The sequence below is a fragment of the Lotus japonicus genome, chromosome 1 (assembly GCF_012489685.1).
Source record: "Lotus japonicus ecotype B-129 chromosome 1, LjGifu_v1.2".
In the NCBI taxonomy this organism is placed as follows: Eukaryota; Viridiplantae; Streptophyta; class Magnoliopsida; order Fabales; family Fabaceae; genus Lotus; species Lotus japonicus.
In genome coordinates, this window is record NC_080041.1 from 132,774,404 (window position 1) to 132,790,941 (window position 16,538).

At 36.4% G+C, this 16,538-nt stretch overlaps 3 protein-coding genes across 3 annotated transcripts; 1 reads left to right on the forward strand and 2 right to left on the reverse strand.

The window, feature by feature from the left end:
• The first annotated feature begins 509 nt into the window (after positions 1–509).
• Positions 510–2,752, forward strand: LOC130730994 (uncharacterized). Its single transcript, XM_057583169.1, has 7 exons — positions 510–715; positions 831–905; positions 978–1,035; positions 1,116–1,171; positions 1,465–1,527; positions 1,638–1,706; positions 2,430–2,752. The coding sequence occupies exons 1-7, from the start codon at positions 656–658 to the stop codon at positions 2,685–2,687; spliced, it is 639 nt and encodes a 212-aa protein (XP_057439152.1). The 5' UTR covers positions 510–655; the 3' UTR covers positions 2,688–2,752.
• Positions 2,753–2,779: 27 nt separating this feature from the next.
• LOC130730993 (ABC transporter B family member 11-like) lies at positions 2,780–9,178 on the reverse strand. The gene is made up of 12 exons (XM_057583168.1): positions 8,565–9,178; positions 8,319–8,373; positions 7,637–7,812; positions 7,188–7,409; positions 6,737–6,975; positions 6,085–6,610; positions 5,726–5,999; positions 4,817–5,637; positions 4,457–4,723; positions 4,099–4,362; positions 3,697–3,990; positions 2,780–3,536 (listed from the first exon to the last, which is right to left on the reverse strand). The coding sequence occupies exons 1-12, from the start codon at positions 8,832–8,834 to the stop codon at positions 3,180–3,182; spliced, it is 3,765 nt and encodes a 1,254-aa protein (XP_057439151.1). The 5' UTR covers positions 8,835–9,178; the 3' UTR covers positions 2,780–3,179.
• A 1,279-nt stretch (positions 9,179–10,457) lies between these two features.
• Positions 10,458–16,425, reverse strand: LOC130730995 (ABC transporter B family member 4-like). Its single transcript, XM_057583170.1, has 12 exons — positions 15,584–16,425; positions 15,303–15,357; positions 14,996–15,171; positions 14,651–14,872; positions 14,180–14,418; positions 13,524–14,049; positions 13,163–13,436; positions 12,255–13,069; positions 11,904–12,170; positions 11,559–11,813; positions 11,159–11,452; positions 10,458–11,001 (listed from the first exon to the last, which is right to left on the reverse strand). The coding sequence occupies exons 1-12, from the start codon at positions 15,851–15,853 to the stop codon at positions 10,645–10,647; spliced, it is 3,750 nt and encodes a 1,249-aa protein (XP_057439153.1). The 5' UTR covers positions 15,854–16,425; the 3' UTR covers positions 10,458–10,644.
• Between the last annotated feature and the right edge of the window lie 113 nt (positions 16,426–16,538).

Sequence of the window (16,538 nt, forward strand, 5' to 3'; positions counted from 1 at the left end):
TGAGCCGCCAAGGAGCGCGAAGATGACATATCAATACGCGACAACAAATGAAGAGACGCAGCCCGCGCTAGAACATACTCCACGGTCCTTAGATAAATTACCACCATAAAAAATAACTCTATTTTGAGCTTCTCACAAAACATAATATAAGAGTTATGAAACGTTCAAGCACCTTCAGATTAGACCTGGAAAAAACTCAAAACTAACTCATAAAACAAACAAGGAGAATTGAGACAAAAATTTTTAACTTAAAAAAACTTGAGAGTTTACCCTGAGAATTAAATTGCTTATACACTCAATGGTTTTGTCACAATACCATATTTTTTTTTAGATAAGCGTCACAATACCATATGATATGCATCCTAATCCTAGCTGAAAACATGTTAAACCAAATTTCTTTTACAACCTTTTTTTTCTACTCCAATCACCCCTTTCAGTGTATAAAATTAATTTATAAAACACAATTATTACCAGAAACTTGTTTTTGATGGTATAAGTGGAAAAAAAGGGTGCCAAAATAAAATCTGCCCACAAGAAACACGAGTAACCCACCGATAAACAAAGCCTTCACAAATCTTTGAAGACAAAAAAAGTTTCTGGGAACTCAAGTTTTAGGCGCAATTGCAATTGCAGACAGTTCGCAAATCTTGAAGCCATGGACAATGATGATACGGATCTTCCTATCAGGATTATGAACTTTGTCTCTGAAGACCAAGTAAATTAACTCCCTCACTCTCAATCTCAATCTCAATCTCAATCTCAATCTCATACTCCTATTCCTGAAAATAAATTAGGGTTCCCTAACCGTTCAATTTACTGTATTGGAACAGTTAGCAGAATCAAAACGAACCAGGGGCGAACGAGTTGAAGATGGCACTGCCCACAGGGATAGACCTCTCTACGAGGTTGCTTCTTCGCATTCTCATTGATTACGACACAATTTCTCAATCACTCACTGATCAAACTTTCAATTGCAGATTTTAAAGGAGCAAAAGGACAAGAAGGATGCAGAATTCAATGAAAGGTTCAAACATAGTGAGTACTATTCAACCATAAACACTATAATATATTTTTACTACTTTGGTTGAATTTTGATTCCTCTATAATTCTCACAGGACCACCTAAAGCTTTAGATGAAGATGAAACTGAGTTTCTTGATAATTATGAAACAGTAAGTTTCTGCTGCATTTTTTTGTTTCACTGGATTAAGATTTTCATGCCTGGAACCTGCAAGTGTCACTTATCAAAATTTATCTGATTAGCTATGTATTTATCTTCAAGGGTTGTACTTGTAGTTGTATAGACAGCTATTTTAGGTAGTTTGAAATTTGAAAACAATATGTTGAAATTTGTAACATTGTGGAAAAGTGGGAACAATCGAAATGCTTGTACAATTTGTACATGCCAAGTTTATGGAAGTGTGTGTTCTTTCTAATATGAAATTTGTGCCTTTCAACCTTTCAGACAAGGAGGGAATACGAACAAAAAGTGGCAGATGAGGAAGCACAACAAATCCGCAGCTTTCAGGTTAAGTCATAGAAAGACTTGCCGTTGGTGATGTGAAGTTTTATCATCATGTGTCCTTTACTTGGTCAATGATATTTTTGTAACAACATTGTTCTTGTATGCTGATTCAGGCAGCGGTTGCAGTGCAGTCCAACACTGTGCATGAAATTAAGGAAAATCCCCCTTTACCCATTGTCCAGGTTGGTCAGTAATTTTTATCTCTCGCTACCATTTTTTTCTGTAATGGTGTAATGTCATAAGGTTTACAATTCCGTACAGTAATGTTACCGCTTATCTCCTGATTCCTTTGATAACTTCTTAACATAATAGGCCAGTATTCATGTCTATTATGCTTGGAAGTCCATCTTCACCAACTAGTCTACTTAGATGGGTTTGACCAACATAAAAAATTAACATCTATACCAATCTATTTGTGTAGCATATTTCCCTTCATGTAGTTTTTGTTTCCTTAAAGTTCTTACTTGTAATTTATGAACAATTGTTTTTGAATCTTTGGACAGAAAGATCCCCTTTTGATATTACAAAGTTACTAGATTACAACCTTCTCTCCTCCCTAGACTGCTTAGTGTTATTATTTATTTTGTACATCCTGTGTTTGTCTAAGATGAAAAAGAAGCCACAAGTTGTAATACTGAAGGGAATTCTAAGTTCTAACAGCATTAGCATGTTTGTTTCAAATTTCCTTCACCATAATTGTATGATGCAATTTTGCACGTAGGATATTTTTTTAATTTCTGCAAACAGTAGTTTGGAAGGCCCCCACCGTTAAAACCAACATACCACAAGTCATTGCAAGACTCACAACAGTGCATGTAGTTTTGGAAAAAAGGATGTGCGTGTATTTTGTGGCTAGTGCTATTTTTATAGTTGTCAATTGTCACACAACCTGTTTTCTCTTGCAGGAAGAGAAGCCTGCAGGAAAGAGGAATCCGGCTTCTCGTCCCTTAAGCATGATTATAAAAGTCAAGCCCCAAACAAAAAAAGCCAAGGTGGATGAAGGAAATGCGGAAGAAGTTTCAAAAGCAAGAACTACTCCTGTGAATGATAACAACAAGTCTTTAGAACTGGTACAGTCATTGAATGGTGAAGCTGATAAGTCCCATGAAATTGCCCAAACTGGCCTTGTTTCATATAGTGATGAAAGTGATGACGACTTGTAGTTTGATGTTTGTATGTTGATAAATTGCATGATTTTGACTATTTATCTCATGTGGCCCTTATTTTCCTTCTCATAGCACTCATGCATCTCCATGCATATATTCAGAGAGGCGGAAACCACCACATCCAATGTGGCACATAAATCCGAAAAGGTACCATAATTACATTGAAATTACTTATGTGCATACTTTTTTTGACATGGAAGTAGAGGAATTAATAGAAAATAGTAGCAATTGGTTCTTAGTGAATAACTGATAGCCTCTTACATTTCAGAAAAGTTTATAACATCTGCAGTTTTAGAAATAAAATTGAATACAACTTGTTCTGGATCAAAACCTCGAGATAGGTAGACTATAAGATCCGAGTCATCAATGATGAAACTCTTCACAAATTCACCTTGTTCAAGGGGTGGTAACATAAAAAGTGTATTCAGTGACTATTGGTTAGGCGTAACATAGATGTGTAAAACATTTTAGAGTAATCTGAGCCGCCATTTATACAGTAGTTGCAGTTGTATGAAGTTGGACTAGGGAAGCATAATATCCATCCTTAATGCTAATGAGAGTCTCGTGCCTTCCTTTCTCCACTATAACTCCATTTTTAAGTACTATAATCACATCAGCACTTTTAATTGTAGATAGACGATGTGCCACAATCACAGTTGTCCTGTTCACCATCACTTTGTCTAATGCATCTTGAACAACTCTCTCTGACTCAACGTCTAGTGCACTTGTGGCCTCATCTAGGAGCAATATATTTGGACTTTTTATGATTGCTCGTGCAATGGCTACTCGTTGTTTCTGCCCACCAGATAGTAGGATTCCCCTTTCTCCCACTACTGTATCATAACCCTATTTGCAAAAGACAAAAAAAAAGTCATTTCCTAATGTTTAATTTGCAAAACATTTGTCCAGGTCAACATTTCGTACAACTGGACAGAAGTCTACTTACAACTATTGCAAAGACAAAATAAGACTAAAAAATGTTTAGCACCACTTTTTTTTTTTTTACCTGTTCTAAGCCACTAATAAATCTATGGGCATTGGCTAATTCTGCTGCAGTTATGATTTCTGCTTCAGTTGCATTGCCTTCCTTTCCATAGGCAATATTGGCACGGATAGTGTCATTGAACAAGATTGGCTCTTGGCTTACAAGGCCCATTTGCTGCCTTAACCACTTTAGTTGCAATTTCTGAATTTCTATACCATCAATTGTAATTTGACCTGCATCAGGGTCATAAAATCTTTGCAACAAGGCAATCACTGTGGATTTCCCACTTCCACTTTCACCAACAAGGGCCACAGTCTAGAGAACAACAAATTTGATTGGAACCATTAGTTGCAACAAGCACTTCCACTGATGAGAAATGAAGTTTAAGAAAAATAAATAAATAAATAAACCCTTGAACTTTACCTTGCCAGAATGGATAGTCATGCTAAGGTCTCGGAAAATTTGTATATCCGGCCTAGATGGATACTTAAAGCTAACATGACTTAGTTCTATTTCTCCCTTTATACTATCTAGTTTGCCACCAGATTCATCACTTGGATCTATCTTTGACTTCTGATCAATTATTTCAAATATGGAAGCAGTAGCTGTCTTGCCTTTGCTAGAATCGGGAGCTAGGGAGCTTGACCGTGAAATTCCAATAGCTGTCATTGTTAAAGCAAAGAAAACCTGAAAAAATATTACAAGACAAAAATGTAACACTTTTTAACTTCCCCTACAAATTAACAATGAACGTTGATATAGTGTCACACGAGTTTAGTACCCGAAAAACATCCGAGAATGATGCCATGCCAGCGTCCACAAATCTGGCTCCAGCATGGAAAGTCGTTGCATAAACACTAAAAAGTAAGAAAAATGAAACCCCAAATCCTATTCCACTTATCAAACCTTGTTGTATCCCTGTTTTTACTGGACCTTCACATTTCTTACTATATAGTTCCATGACTTTCTCCTCAGCACAAAAAGAAGCTATTGTTCTTATGCTTCCAACAGCATCACTAGCAACTTGACTCGCTTCCTCATACATCATCTGCATCAATTTGCATCACAACAAATCTAAAGTTACAGAATCTAAATCATGTAGTCACTTATTAGCTTAGTATAGTTGTGAAAAGAGGTATACCTTTGCATCTGCACTAAATCCCTTCATGAATTTAATTTGAACATATCCATTCATTCCCATAAGGGGCGCAATGATAACAACAATCAACGCCAACTGCCAACTCGCAATAAAAGCAACAATCAAACCTGTCAATGCAGTTGATATGCTTTGAATCAATAGCCCCAAGGCATCACCAACAAGGGCACGTACAAAGGCAGCATCTGTTGAGAGTCTTGCACCAATTGCACCGATTGAGTGCTCAGGCTCTTCAAACCAACCAACTTCCATGTTGATCAACTTCTCAAAACAAACCAACCTAATACGTTGGATTAACCTGCTGCCAGCTACAGAGAAAAAGTAACATCGGGCTGGAATTGCCATTAAAGATGCAATTCCGAGGACCACGAACATTAGTGACCAAAACTTGGAATCTTTTTTCATATCAGGAAATGGCTCATATAGTGTTTTGATAACACTAGAAAGCAAAACACCATATATTGGAAGTATGGCACCATTTGCTATGGCAGCTACACATCCCATCAAAAGTGCTGGTATCTCTGGCTTATTTAGGGAAGCAAGGCGTAGGAGTGGAACCTCTTGTGATTTTTCTTTAGGATGTAACTTTTCGTTCCCAGCTTTAGGGACGTCAACCCCTGTAGGTAAACCTGAAGAAACTGAAAATGTGTGGCGGCTACTATTACCCAAAGATGATCTGGATTCTGTAGAAAGTTTTCTTTTGTTTTGATTGTCTGCACTTTCTTTTGATTCGTTGTTTACTTCTTGTAAACGTATAAGTTGAGAGTAAGCTCCACCAGGATCCTTGAGTAATTCTACGTGAGTTCCTGATTAACAAAAACAAATTATGTTTTGTGATCAACAGGTGACTCAACAGTAGAAGTGATCAATATCTTGCGTACATTTCTATCTTACCTTTCTCAATCATTTTCCCTCTATGAATTAAAGCGATCATATCAGCATTCCTCACTGTGCTCAGACGATGTGCAACAACAACAGTAGTTCTGTTGACCATGACCCTGTCCAAAGCTTCTTGTACTGTCCTTTGAGACTGTGCATCAAGTGCACTTGTAGCTTCATCTAGAAGTAGAATTCTTGGATCTTTTAGGATTGCTCTTGCAATGGCGATGCGTTGTTTCTGTCCGCCAGATAGCTGAGTCCCATGGTCACCAACCATAGTGTCCAATCCCTAGTAGCAAAAGGCACAAAGTTGAACATTACTCAAGTTGCAAGAATTAGCTTTGGAGTTGTATAAAATGGTTAGAAACTAGAACCTGTGGCAGTCTATCAATGAATTTAGCGGCGTTTGCAAGTTCCAAGGCAACTCTTATCTCTTGGATTGTTGCTCCCTCCTTTCCATATGCAATGTTATCCTTAATGCTAGATGCGAAAAGCGCCGGCTCCTGACTTACAAGACCAATTTTTCCTCTGATCCATCTGAGTTGAAAATCTTTCATGTTGATGCTGTCAATAAGAACTTCACCTGCTAGTGGGTCATAGAATCTCTCTATCAAACTGATAATAGTAGACTTCCCACTTCCACTTTCTCCTACTAAAGCTGTAGTGGTACCACTAGGTATATGAATAGAGAATCCATTGAATACTAACTCCTCAGGCCTGGTTGGATAACTGAAATAAACATCTTTTATATCTATGTCACCATGAATATCCTCTAATATTTTTCCGTTTGGATCATAAGCATCTATCTCTGGCTTTCTCTCAATTGTTTGAAACATTTTATATGCTGCTGCTTGACCAGCAGCAAAAGCACTCATGGAAGGAGATGCCTGGCCAAGAGACCTATATGATATGAAAAAAGACCTAAGTTGAGGCATGCATATATTTTATCTCTTATGGTGTGTGTTGTTTTGTAGGTTTCAATAAACTTCATTAGCTCTTGAAATATATAAAATTGAATGTACTTACATTGAAGCAGTTAATACAGCAATGATGATATTGATCACCTGACCCCCGTTATATCCTTTTTCTATTATCATCTTTGCTCCAAACCATACAGCCAAAGCAAAAGTGCAGAAAACAACTAACATAATCATGCCATGGCCCATTCCGAATACGAAACCTTCATAAACTCCAGATTTGTAAGCACCTGCAAGGTATCTTCTGTAACTAGATACTGCTTGCTTTTCCCCTGTAAAGGATGCAACCTAGAATACAACGAGAAAAAAATAATGAATGTCATAGCATTGCCATTGAGCAAACATCCTAGAATGTTAGAAAACCTTTCTCTAATTGACTATAAAGCCAAAATCAGGCTTATATGAGTAAGATTTTGAGTACTAGACTTGATTATGAGGAAAAAGTTGGTTGATCCAAACATGCTGGATTTGGCACAAAATTTACACGTTTATTAACATACAGTTTTTATTGAGCCAATTGTCTGTTCAGCTACATGTGCAGCTTTTGCATATGCCTTTTGACCTCTGGATGTCATCTTTCCGATGAGTAAGGCCATAGCAGCACCTGAAGCAACAAGAAGTGGAAGAGCGGACAGCAAGACAACCGTCAGAAGCCACCCTTTGATAAATGCTACCACATAGCCCCCAACGAATGTAGCTATTAGCTGCAAAAGTTTCCCAACCTATTTATACACGAAAGAGAGTGTTCAGTAAATTCAAATTGTCACTGTAGGATTTATTTGCAAGTTTGATTTTGGAGGGAAAATGAAGGCTTATGAGAAACCCTCCCTTTGTTTGAGAGTTTTTTAATGGAGGAAGGTCTTGGAGGGGTTTTGTAGAATTTTTCAAAAATTCCCAGAACCCTTACTCTTTGCATTCAAGTTTTGTATAGTAATAGTAGTAGTAGTACCTTCTCACCCATGGCATCTTGTATGAGAACTGTGTCCCCTGACATTCGCCCTATCACCTCCCCAGTGTTTGTTTCCTTATCAAAAAAAGCAACATTTTGTCTCAGTATAGTTTTCAAATACAAGCACCTTATTCTTGTGGCCTGTCTCTCCCCTGTGATCATCCAGCAAGCCACCTCTGAAAAATTAAATAATTTTTTTCTAGATTAGTGTCTTTTTTTCAAACTCTTTTCTCTTTGGTCATAGTCAATTCCGAAACCCAAAAACTAGTAATTTAGAGCATATTTGAATCAACGTCGTCACAATTGATTTTGGATAAAATTGGTTTTGACAAAATTGATTATAGTAAAAGTTAGTTGACATTTTAGTGATTTATGTTTGAATACATCTATGAAAAAAATGACTTTCATAAGACAATGTTGTAAAATTTAATTATAAAATCTCACAATTAATTACATTCAATGTAAAAGTTACTCTCTTGAGCTCCTGGCATAATTGATTTTAGGACTGAAATTAATTCTCCAAAATGACTCTCAAGTCTCAAGCATCTATATTGTTGTCCAAAATTGGTTTTACTCAATCATAGTTGATTTTCAAGTTTCCCAATGGGGAACCAAACACACACTTAAGCTTCACCCTAGAGATGTTGAGGTAACAAAAACTTCGAGTGCAAAATATACTTACGGAGGAATGCAGCCACACCATTGCCTATTCCTAAGCATACAAATTTTAGAGAGACCTGCAATTTTGACAACTAAAGTAATTATTACATCAATACAGCAAGAGATACTCTACACATGTGACTTTGAATTGCAATAATGGAAATTCTTCGCCAATCGATTCTAAAATCAGGATCAATTCTGTGATGAAGTGAAGCTTCTGAGATTTTGAATTGATTTTGATAAAGAGAAGTTGATTGAAACATGTTACCTTGGAAACTTGGTTGACAATGTCGGGGCTAAACTGGTTGTTTCCGAAGCTATTAACCATTTGACCAAACAGCAATGACATCATAGGTATGCTCAAACCATTTCCAATGGCTCCAATGGTGCCAACAATCATCAACAGGATGTCAGTGGAGTCTGCAAATGTGAAGAGTCTGTGATATGGAACAATTTCAACTTTCTCTTTTTGTCTGCTCTTTTCCCCGTTGCTGCTGGTCCCATCATGTTTGTGCGTTCCTCCATTCTCAGGCCTCATATCAGATCAATGCCTTCTCTACTCTCAAGTCACCACCTATAGAACACAGTTGTGATACACAGAATAACAACTCTGAAAAGGTTAGCCAAATAAAATTCTAGCTAACTACATTTCTTGTTAAAGATTAGTAGCAGGAAACACGTTTGATTTACTGATCCATGCTATAAGAGAGGAAGGAGGGGAGATATTTTTCATTTTCTGACCAACCTCCACAAAAAGAAAGAAAACATAAGGAGAAAAAGAAACAGCTTATCACTGATATTTATCACAACTTAGATTAGCCTTATTAAATTGGTGGTTAGTTGAATAACGTTTCATCTCACATCAAATTTAGAAGATGTTTGTATCAATCCAGAAGGAAATGAAGAACCCTGCTGCTCTGTGAAGGGTCAAGCCAAAAAAATATACAGCATTATATATACCATCCAGCACCATTGTAACTGTGGCTCACATTTCAAGTTAATAGATTCATCTAAACTATAATTAACATCATAATCGCGCGGCTTCATGAAATGGACATAATCAATAATATGAACAAACATGTGTACGAGAAGCCAAAAAGAGAATGAATGAAATGAACAAGAAAGGGGAGAGGAGGGGGTAGATGATTATTTTTTTCATTAAACCAAAGAGAATGCAGAAATGGAAGAGAGCCTGTATAGAAGGATATTATTATTTTTTTTTTTTTAAAGAAAAGATTGAAAAGGGTACCCCAAAACGGAAAGGGTGAAAGAAACTATCAGATTTTGGGGTCTTAGTCTCAGTATTTTTTGAACAACAGAACTGTATTATTGAATTAAAGTCAGAAGATGATCACAACTATGAAAACAAAAGCAAAAGTAGAATTGTGATGAATTTGGGGAAAATTCTTCATTAAGGAACTAATAGAATACAAGTCCTACTTATATTGTAGTAGGAACTAGGAATGAACTTCATCAGAAACTAACTGAAAATAAAAGTTGTAACTAAAATGAAACTAACTGAAAATAGAAGTTGTAACTAAAATGAAACTAACACTAACTGTATCAACAGAAATAGGAAAGTCAACTAACTATTCAATACAATGCTAACTAGAAGAACTCTCTCCTCTAGGGAAATTACAGCCAACATTTTAACTAAGCAGTGCAGGCCTATAACTGGGGTCTTAGTCTCAGACTGTTATAGCAGCAACAAGTATCTACTTTCCATATTAGAGCGAAGCAAGTATTTAAATAAGAGAGTTTGTTGGTCTTTTTTCTTTAAACAAAATTCATTTTTGAGTTAAAAATATACATATTTGTTCATTTTAAGATGGATAGATAAACTTCTTTTGAAAAAACGTAAAAATTTTGAAAAAAGAAATTCTAACATTTTAATTAATAAATACCACGACAATATTTTAATTTTTTTTAACGCAACAATATTTTAATTAATAAATAACACTTGTTTAATTAGTCATAGTCATGCATGTTCAATTGATTTTTTTTTTTGTATTTTGGATCAGATTTTATTAAATTTATAAATATTTTGAGAAATTTATAGAATAAAAACTGTAAATTGTCAATCTATTATTATATAACTTCTTAAGTGCATCTTATTATGTTGCAAAATATATATATATATATATATATATATATATATTGAGTATGACATACATGCAGTATCAAAGTGAATAAATAAACGGAACTATAGCTGCTCTATAGTCACAGACGTAGGTAATTTGGCCGAATTGCATTACTAAAGCTTTCGTGTGTTTCTCTCTACTCTATTTTGTATTCGGGTTGTTGTTCTAACATTATATATATACATTTAGAGTAATCTGAGCCGCCATTTATACAGTAGTTGCAGTTGTATGAAGCTGGACTAGGGAAGCATAATATCCATCCTTAATGTTAATGAGAGTCTCATGCCTTCCTTTCTCCACTATAACTCCATTTTTAAGTACTGTAATCACATCTGCATTTTTAATTGTAGATAGTCGATGTGCCACAATCACAGTTGTCCTGTTCACCATCACTTTGTCTAATGCATCTTGAACAACTCTCTCTGACTCAGCGTCTAGTGCACTTGTGGCCTCATCCAGGAGCAATATATTTGGACTTTTTATTATTGCTCGGGCAATAGCTACCCGTTGTTTCTGCCCACCAGATAGTAGTGTCCCCCTTTCTCCCACTACTGTATCATAACCCTATTTGCAAAAGACACAAAACAAAGTCATTTGCTGATGTTTAATTTGCAAAACATTTGTCCATGTCAACATTTCGCCCAACTAGACAGAAGTCTACTTACAACTATTGCAAAGACAAAATAAGACTAAAAAATTTTAGCACCACTTTTTTTTTTACCTGTTCTAAGCCACTAATAAATCTATGGGCATTGGCTAGTTCTGCTGCAGTAATGATTTCTGCTTCAGTTGCATTGCCTTCCTTTCCATAGGCAATATTGGCACGGATAGTGTCATTGAACAAGATTGGCTCTTGGCTTACAAGGCCCATTTGCTGCCTTAACCACTTGAGCTGCAATTTCTGAATTTCTACACCATCGAGTGTAATTTGACCTGCATCAGGGTCATAAAATCTTTGCAACAAGGCAATCACTGTGGATTTCCCACTTCCACTTTCACCAACAAGGGCCACAGTCTAGAACACAACAAATTTGATTGGAATCATTATTTGCAACAAGCTTTTTCAGTGAGGTGAAATGGAGTTTAAGAAATAATAAGTAAATAAAACCGCTGAAGTTTACCGTGCCAGCATGGATGGTCAAGCTAAGGTCTGGGAAAATTTGTATGTCTGGCCTAGATGGATACTTAAAGCTTACATGACAAAATTCTATTTTTCCCTTTGTGCTATCCAATGTGCTACCAGATTCATCACATGGATCTATCTTTGACTTCCTATCTATTATTTCAAATATGGAAGCAGTGACTATCTTGGCTTTGCTAGAATTAGGAGCCCGTCGTGAAATTCCAATAGCTGCCATAGTTAAAGCAAATAAAACCTGAAAAATTATAAGATGAAAATGTGATACTTTTTTCATTTCCCCCACAAGTTAGCAATGAAGCTTGAACAAGAGTCACAAATTTAGTACCTGAAAAACATCTGAGAATGATGCCATACCAGCACCCACAAATCTGGCTCCAACATGGAAAGTGGTTGCATAGACACTAAAAAGTAAGAAAAATGAAACCCCAAATCCTATTCCACTTATCAAGCCTCTTTGTATCCCTGTTTTCACCGGACCTTCACATTTCCTACTGTATAGTTCCATGACTTTCTCTTGAGCACAAAAAGAAGCTATTGTTCTTATGCTTCCAACTGCATCATTAGCAACTTGGCTTGCTTCCTCATACATCATCTGTATCAATTTGAATCACAAAAATTATAATGTTACAAAATCTAAATCATATGTAGCTTTGCATAGTTGTGAAAAGAGGCTCACCTTTGCATCTGCACTGAATCCCTTCACGAATTTCATTTGAGCGTATCCATTTATTCCCATAAGGGGAGCAATGATAAGAACAACCAACGCCAATTGCCAGCTTGCAATGAAAGCAACAATCAAACCTGTTAATGCTGTTGATATGTTTTGAATCAATATCCCCAGGGCATCACCAACAAGGGCACGTACAGATGCAGCATCTGCTGAGAGTCTTGCACCAATTGCACCGCTCGAGTGCTCAGTCTCCTCGAACCAACCAACTTCCATGTTGATCACCTTCTCAAAACAAATTAGCCTAATACGTTGGGTTAACCTATTACCAGCCACAGAGAAAAAATAACATCGGGCTGGAATTGCAATTAAAGATGCAAAACCAAGGACCAGAAACATTAGTGACCAAAACTTGGAATCTTTTTTCATATCAAGAAATGGCTCATATAGTGTTTTGATAACACTGGAAAGCAAAGCGCCATATATTGGAAGTATGGCACCATTTGCTATGGCAGCTACACATCCCATCAGAAGTTCTGGTATCTCTGGCTTATTTAGGGAAGCAAGGCGTAGGAGTGGAACCTCTAATGATTTTTCTTTGTGTTGTAATTTTTCGTACTCAACATCAAGGACATTAACTCTTGTAGGTAAGGAAAATGGAATTGGGTGGCAGCTACTATTACCCAAAGATGATCCTAACTGTGCTGAAAGTCTGTTTTTGTTTTGATTTTCTGCAATTTCGTTTGATTCCTTGTTTACTTCTAGTAAACTTATAAGTTGAGAGTAAGCTCCCTCAGGATCCTTGAGTAATTCTATGTGTGTTCCTGATTAACAAACAAATTATATATTATGATCAACAAGTGCCTCAACAATAGAAGTCGTCCATGATCCATGTCTTAAGTACATTTATATCTTACCTTTCTCAATAACTTTCCCCCTGTGAATTACAGCGATCGTATCCGCATTCCGCACTGTGCTTAGACGATGTGCAACAACAATAGTAGTTCTGTTGACCATGACCCTATCTAAAGCTTGTTGTACTACCCTTTGAGACTCTTCATCAAGTGAACTTGTAGCTTCATCTAGAAGTAGAATTCTGGGATCTTTTAGGATTGCTCTTGCAATGGCAATGCGTTGTTTCTGTCCGCCAGATAACTGAGATCCATGCTCACCAACCATGGTGTCGAATCCCTGGCAACAAAGGGTACACAACTGAACATTATTCACAAGTTGCAAGAATTAGCTTTGGAATTGTGTAAAATTGTTAGAAACATGAACCTGTGGAAGTCTATCGATGAATTTAGAAGCGTTTGCAAGTTCTGCAGCAGCTCTTATCTCTTTGATTGTCGCTCCCTCCTTTCCATATGCAATGTTATCCTTAATGCTAGATGCGAATAGCGTCGGATCCTGGCTTACAAGGCCAATTTTTCCTCTGATCCATCTAAGTTGAAAGTCTTTCATGTTAATGCTATCGATAAGAACTTCACCTGCTTGTGGATCATAGAATCTCTCTATTAGACTAATAACAGTCGACTTCCCACTTCCATTTTCTCCTACTAAAGCCGTAGTGGTACCGCTAGGTATATGAAGAGAGAATCCATTGAATATCAAATCCTCAGGCCTTGTTGGATAACTGAAATAAACATCCTTTATATCTATTTCACCTTGAATATCCTCTAATATTTTTCCATTTGGATCATAAGCATCTATCTCTGGCCTTCTCTCAATTGTTTGAAACATTTTATAAGCTGCTGCTTGACCAGCAGCAAAAGCACTCATGGAAGGAGATGTCTGGCCAAGAGACCTTTATGATATGAAAAAAAGACCTACATAAGTTGAGGTATGCAACTATTTATCTCTTATGGTGTGTGTTGTTGTTTAGGTTTCGATAAACTTCATTAGCTCATGAAATATATAAAATATAATCTACTTACTTTGAAGCTGTTAATACAGCGATGATGATATTGATCACCTGACCCCCATCATATCCTTTTTCTATTATCATCTTTGCACCAAACCATACAGCCAAAGCATAACTACAGAAAACAATCAACGTCATCATGCCATAACCCACTCCGGATACAAAACCTTCATAAACTCCTGATTTGTAAGCATCGGCAAGATATTTTCTATAACTAGATACTGCTTGCTTTTCCCTTGTAAAGGATGCAACCTAGAACACAGAGAGACAATATAATGATCATCATAGTATTGCCAGTGAGAAAACATCCTACAATATCAAGAAATCTTTCTATAACCGATTATAAAACCATATCAATTTTGAGGAGAAGTTTATGTGAGTAAATTGTGAGTAAGTTTCTCAGTGTCAAAACTGATTCTAAGAAAAAATAAGTCTATCCAAACATGCTGAATTGTGCAGAAAATTTACACGTGTAGTAACATACAGTTTTTATTGAGCCAATTGTTTGTTCAGCTACATGTGCGGCTTTTGCATATGCATTTTGACGTCTGGATGCCATCTTTCCTATGATAAATGTCATAGCAATGCCTGAAGCAACAATAAGTGGAAGAAAGGATAGCAAGACAACCGTCAGAAGCCACCCTTTGATAAATGCTACCACATAGCCCCCAATGAATGTAGCTATTAGCTGCAAAAATTTCCCAACCTGTTTATACACGAAAGATAGCATTCAGTAAATTGGCACTTTAGGAAAATAGCTGTAACAACAAAATTAAAAGTGGTTTTTGCTTTTACTTTGCATTCAAGTCCTGTATGGTAGTAATAGTACCTTCTCACCCATGGCATCTTGTATGAGAACAGTGTCCCCTGACATTCGCCCTATAACCTCGCCCGTGTTTGTTTCCTTATCGAAGAAAGCAACATTTTGTCTCAGTATAGTTTTCAAATACAAGCCCCTTATTCTTGCAGCTTGTCTCTCCCCTGTGATCATCCAGCAAGCCACCTCTGAAAAAATGATTTTACTCTATCACTCTCAAATATCTATATTGTGTTGTTCCCTAACAGGAAGCAAATACACACTTAATCTTCTCCCAAAGATGTAAGGTACAGAAACTTCGATTGAAAAATATACTTACGGAGAAATGCAGCCACAGCATTGCCTATTCCCAAGCATACAAATTTTAGACAGACCTGCAATTTTGACAACTAAAGTCATTAATTATCACATGAACACAACCAAAATACTTCACATACGTGACTTTGAACTGCAATAATAGGAATTCTTTTACAATCGATTCTAAAGTCATAATCAATTCTATGATGAAGCGAAGCTTCTAAGATTCAGATAAAAGAGAAGTAAATCCGAACATGCTATTAAATTGATAAGTAAGACTGTTATTTCATCTCGTGAATTTACCTTGGAAACTTGGTTGACAATGTCGGGGCTAAACTGGTTGTTTCCGAAGCTATTAACCATTTGACCCAACAGCAATGACAAGATAGGCATGCTCAAACCATTTCCAATGGCTCCAATAGTGCCAACAATCATCAGCAGGATGTCAATGGAGTCTGCAAATGAGAAGAGTCTGTGAAATGGAACAAGTTCAACTTTCTCTTTTTGTCTGCTCTTATCCCCTTTGGTGCTGGTCTCATCATGTTTACGCGTTCCTCCATTCTTATGCCTCATATCAGATCAATGCCTTCTCTACTCTCAAGTCACCACCTATAGAATAACAACTAGGAAAACTTATCCAAATAGAATTCTAGTAAACTACAATTCTAGTTAGATACAGATTTTGGTTAGTAGCAGGAAACAGGTTTGATTACCTGATTGATCCACACAAAAAGAGAAAAAGAAACAGCTTATTACTGATATTTATCACAACTTAGATTTAGGCTTATTTAACTGGTAGTTAATTAGTTGAACCACGTTTTCATCTCATCAAATTTAGAAGATGTTTGTACCAATTTACAAGGAAGAAATTAACCTGCTGCTCTGTGTGAAGGGTCAAGCAAAATAATTAATGTTATCTTTTCATGACAGATAAATACTAGCAGCATTGTAACTGTGGGTCAAGCAAAATAATTAAAGTTATCTTTTCATGACAGAATTAAATACTAGCAGCATTGTAACTGTGGGATTAATCAATCAGACAATTACATGAACAAACCTGTATAGAAAGATAATTTTTTTAAAGATTGAAATGGGTATCCCATAACAGAAAGGCTGAAAGCAACTATCAGATTCTGGGATCTTAGTCTTAGTATACTATATATGCACTTTGTTATAGAAGCAACTAAGCATCTACTTTCCATATTAGAGCCATGCAAATATTTAAATAGGACAGTTTGTTGGTCTTTTTTCTTCTAAA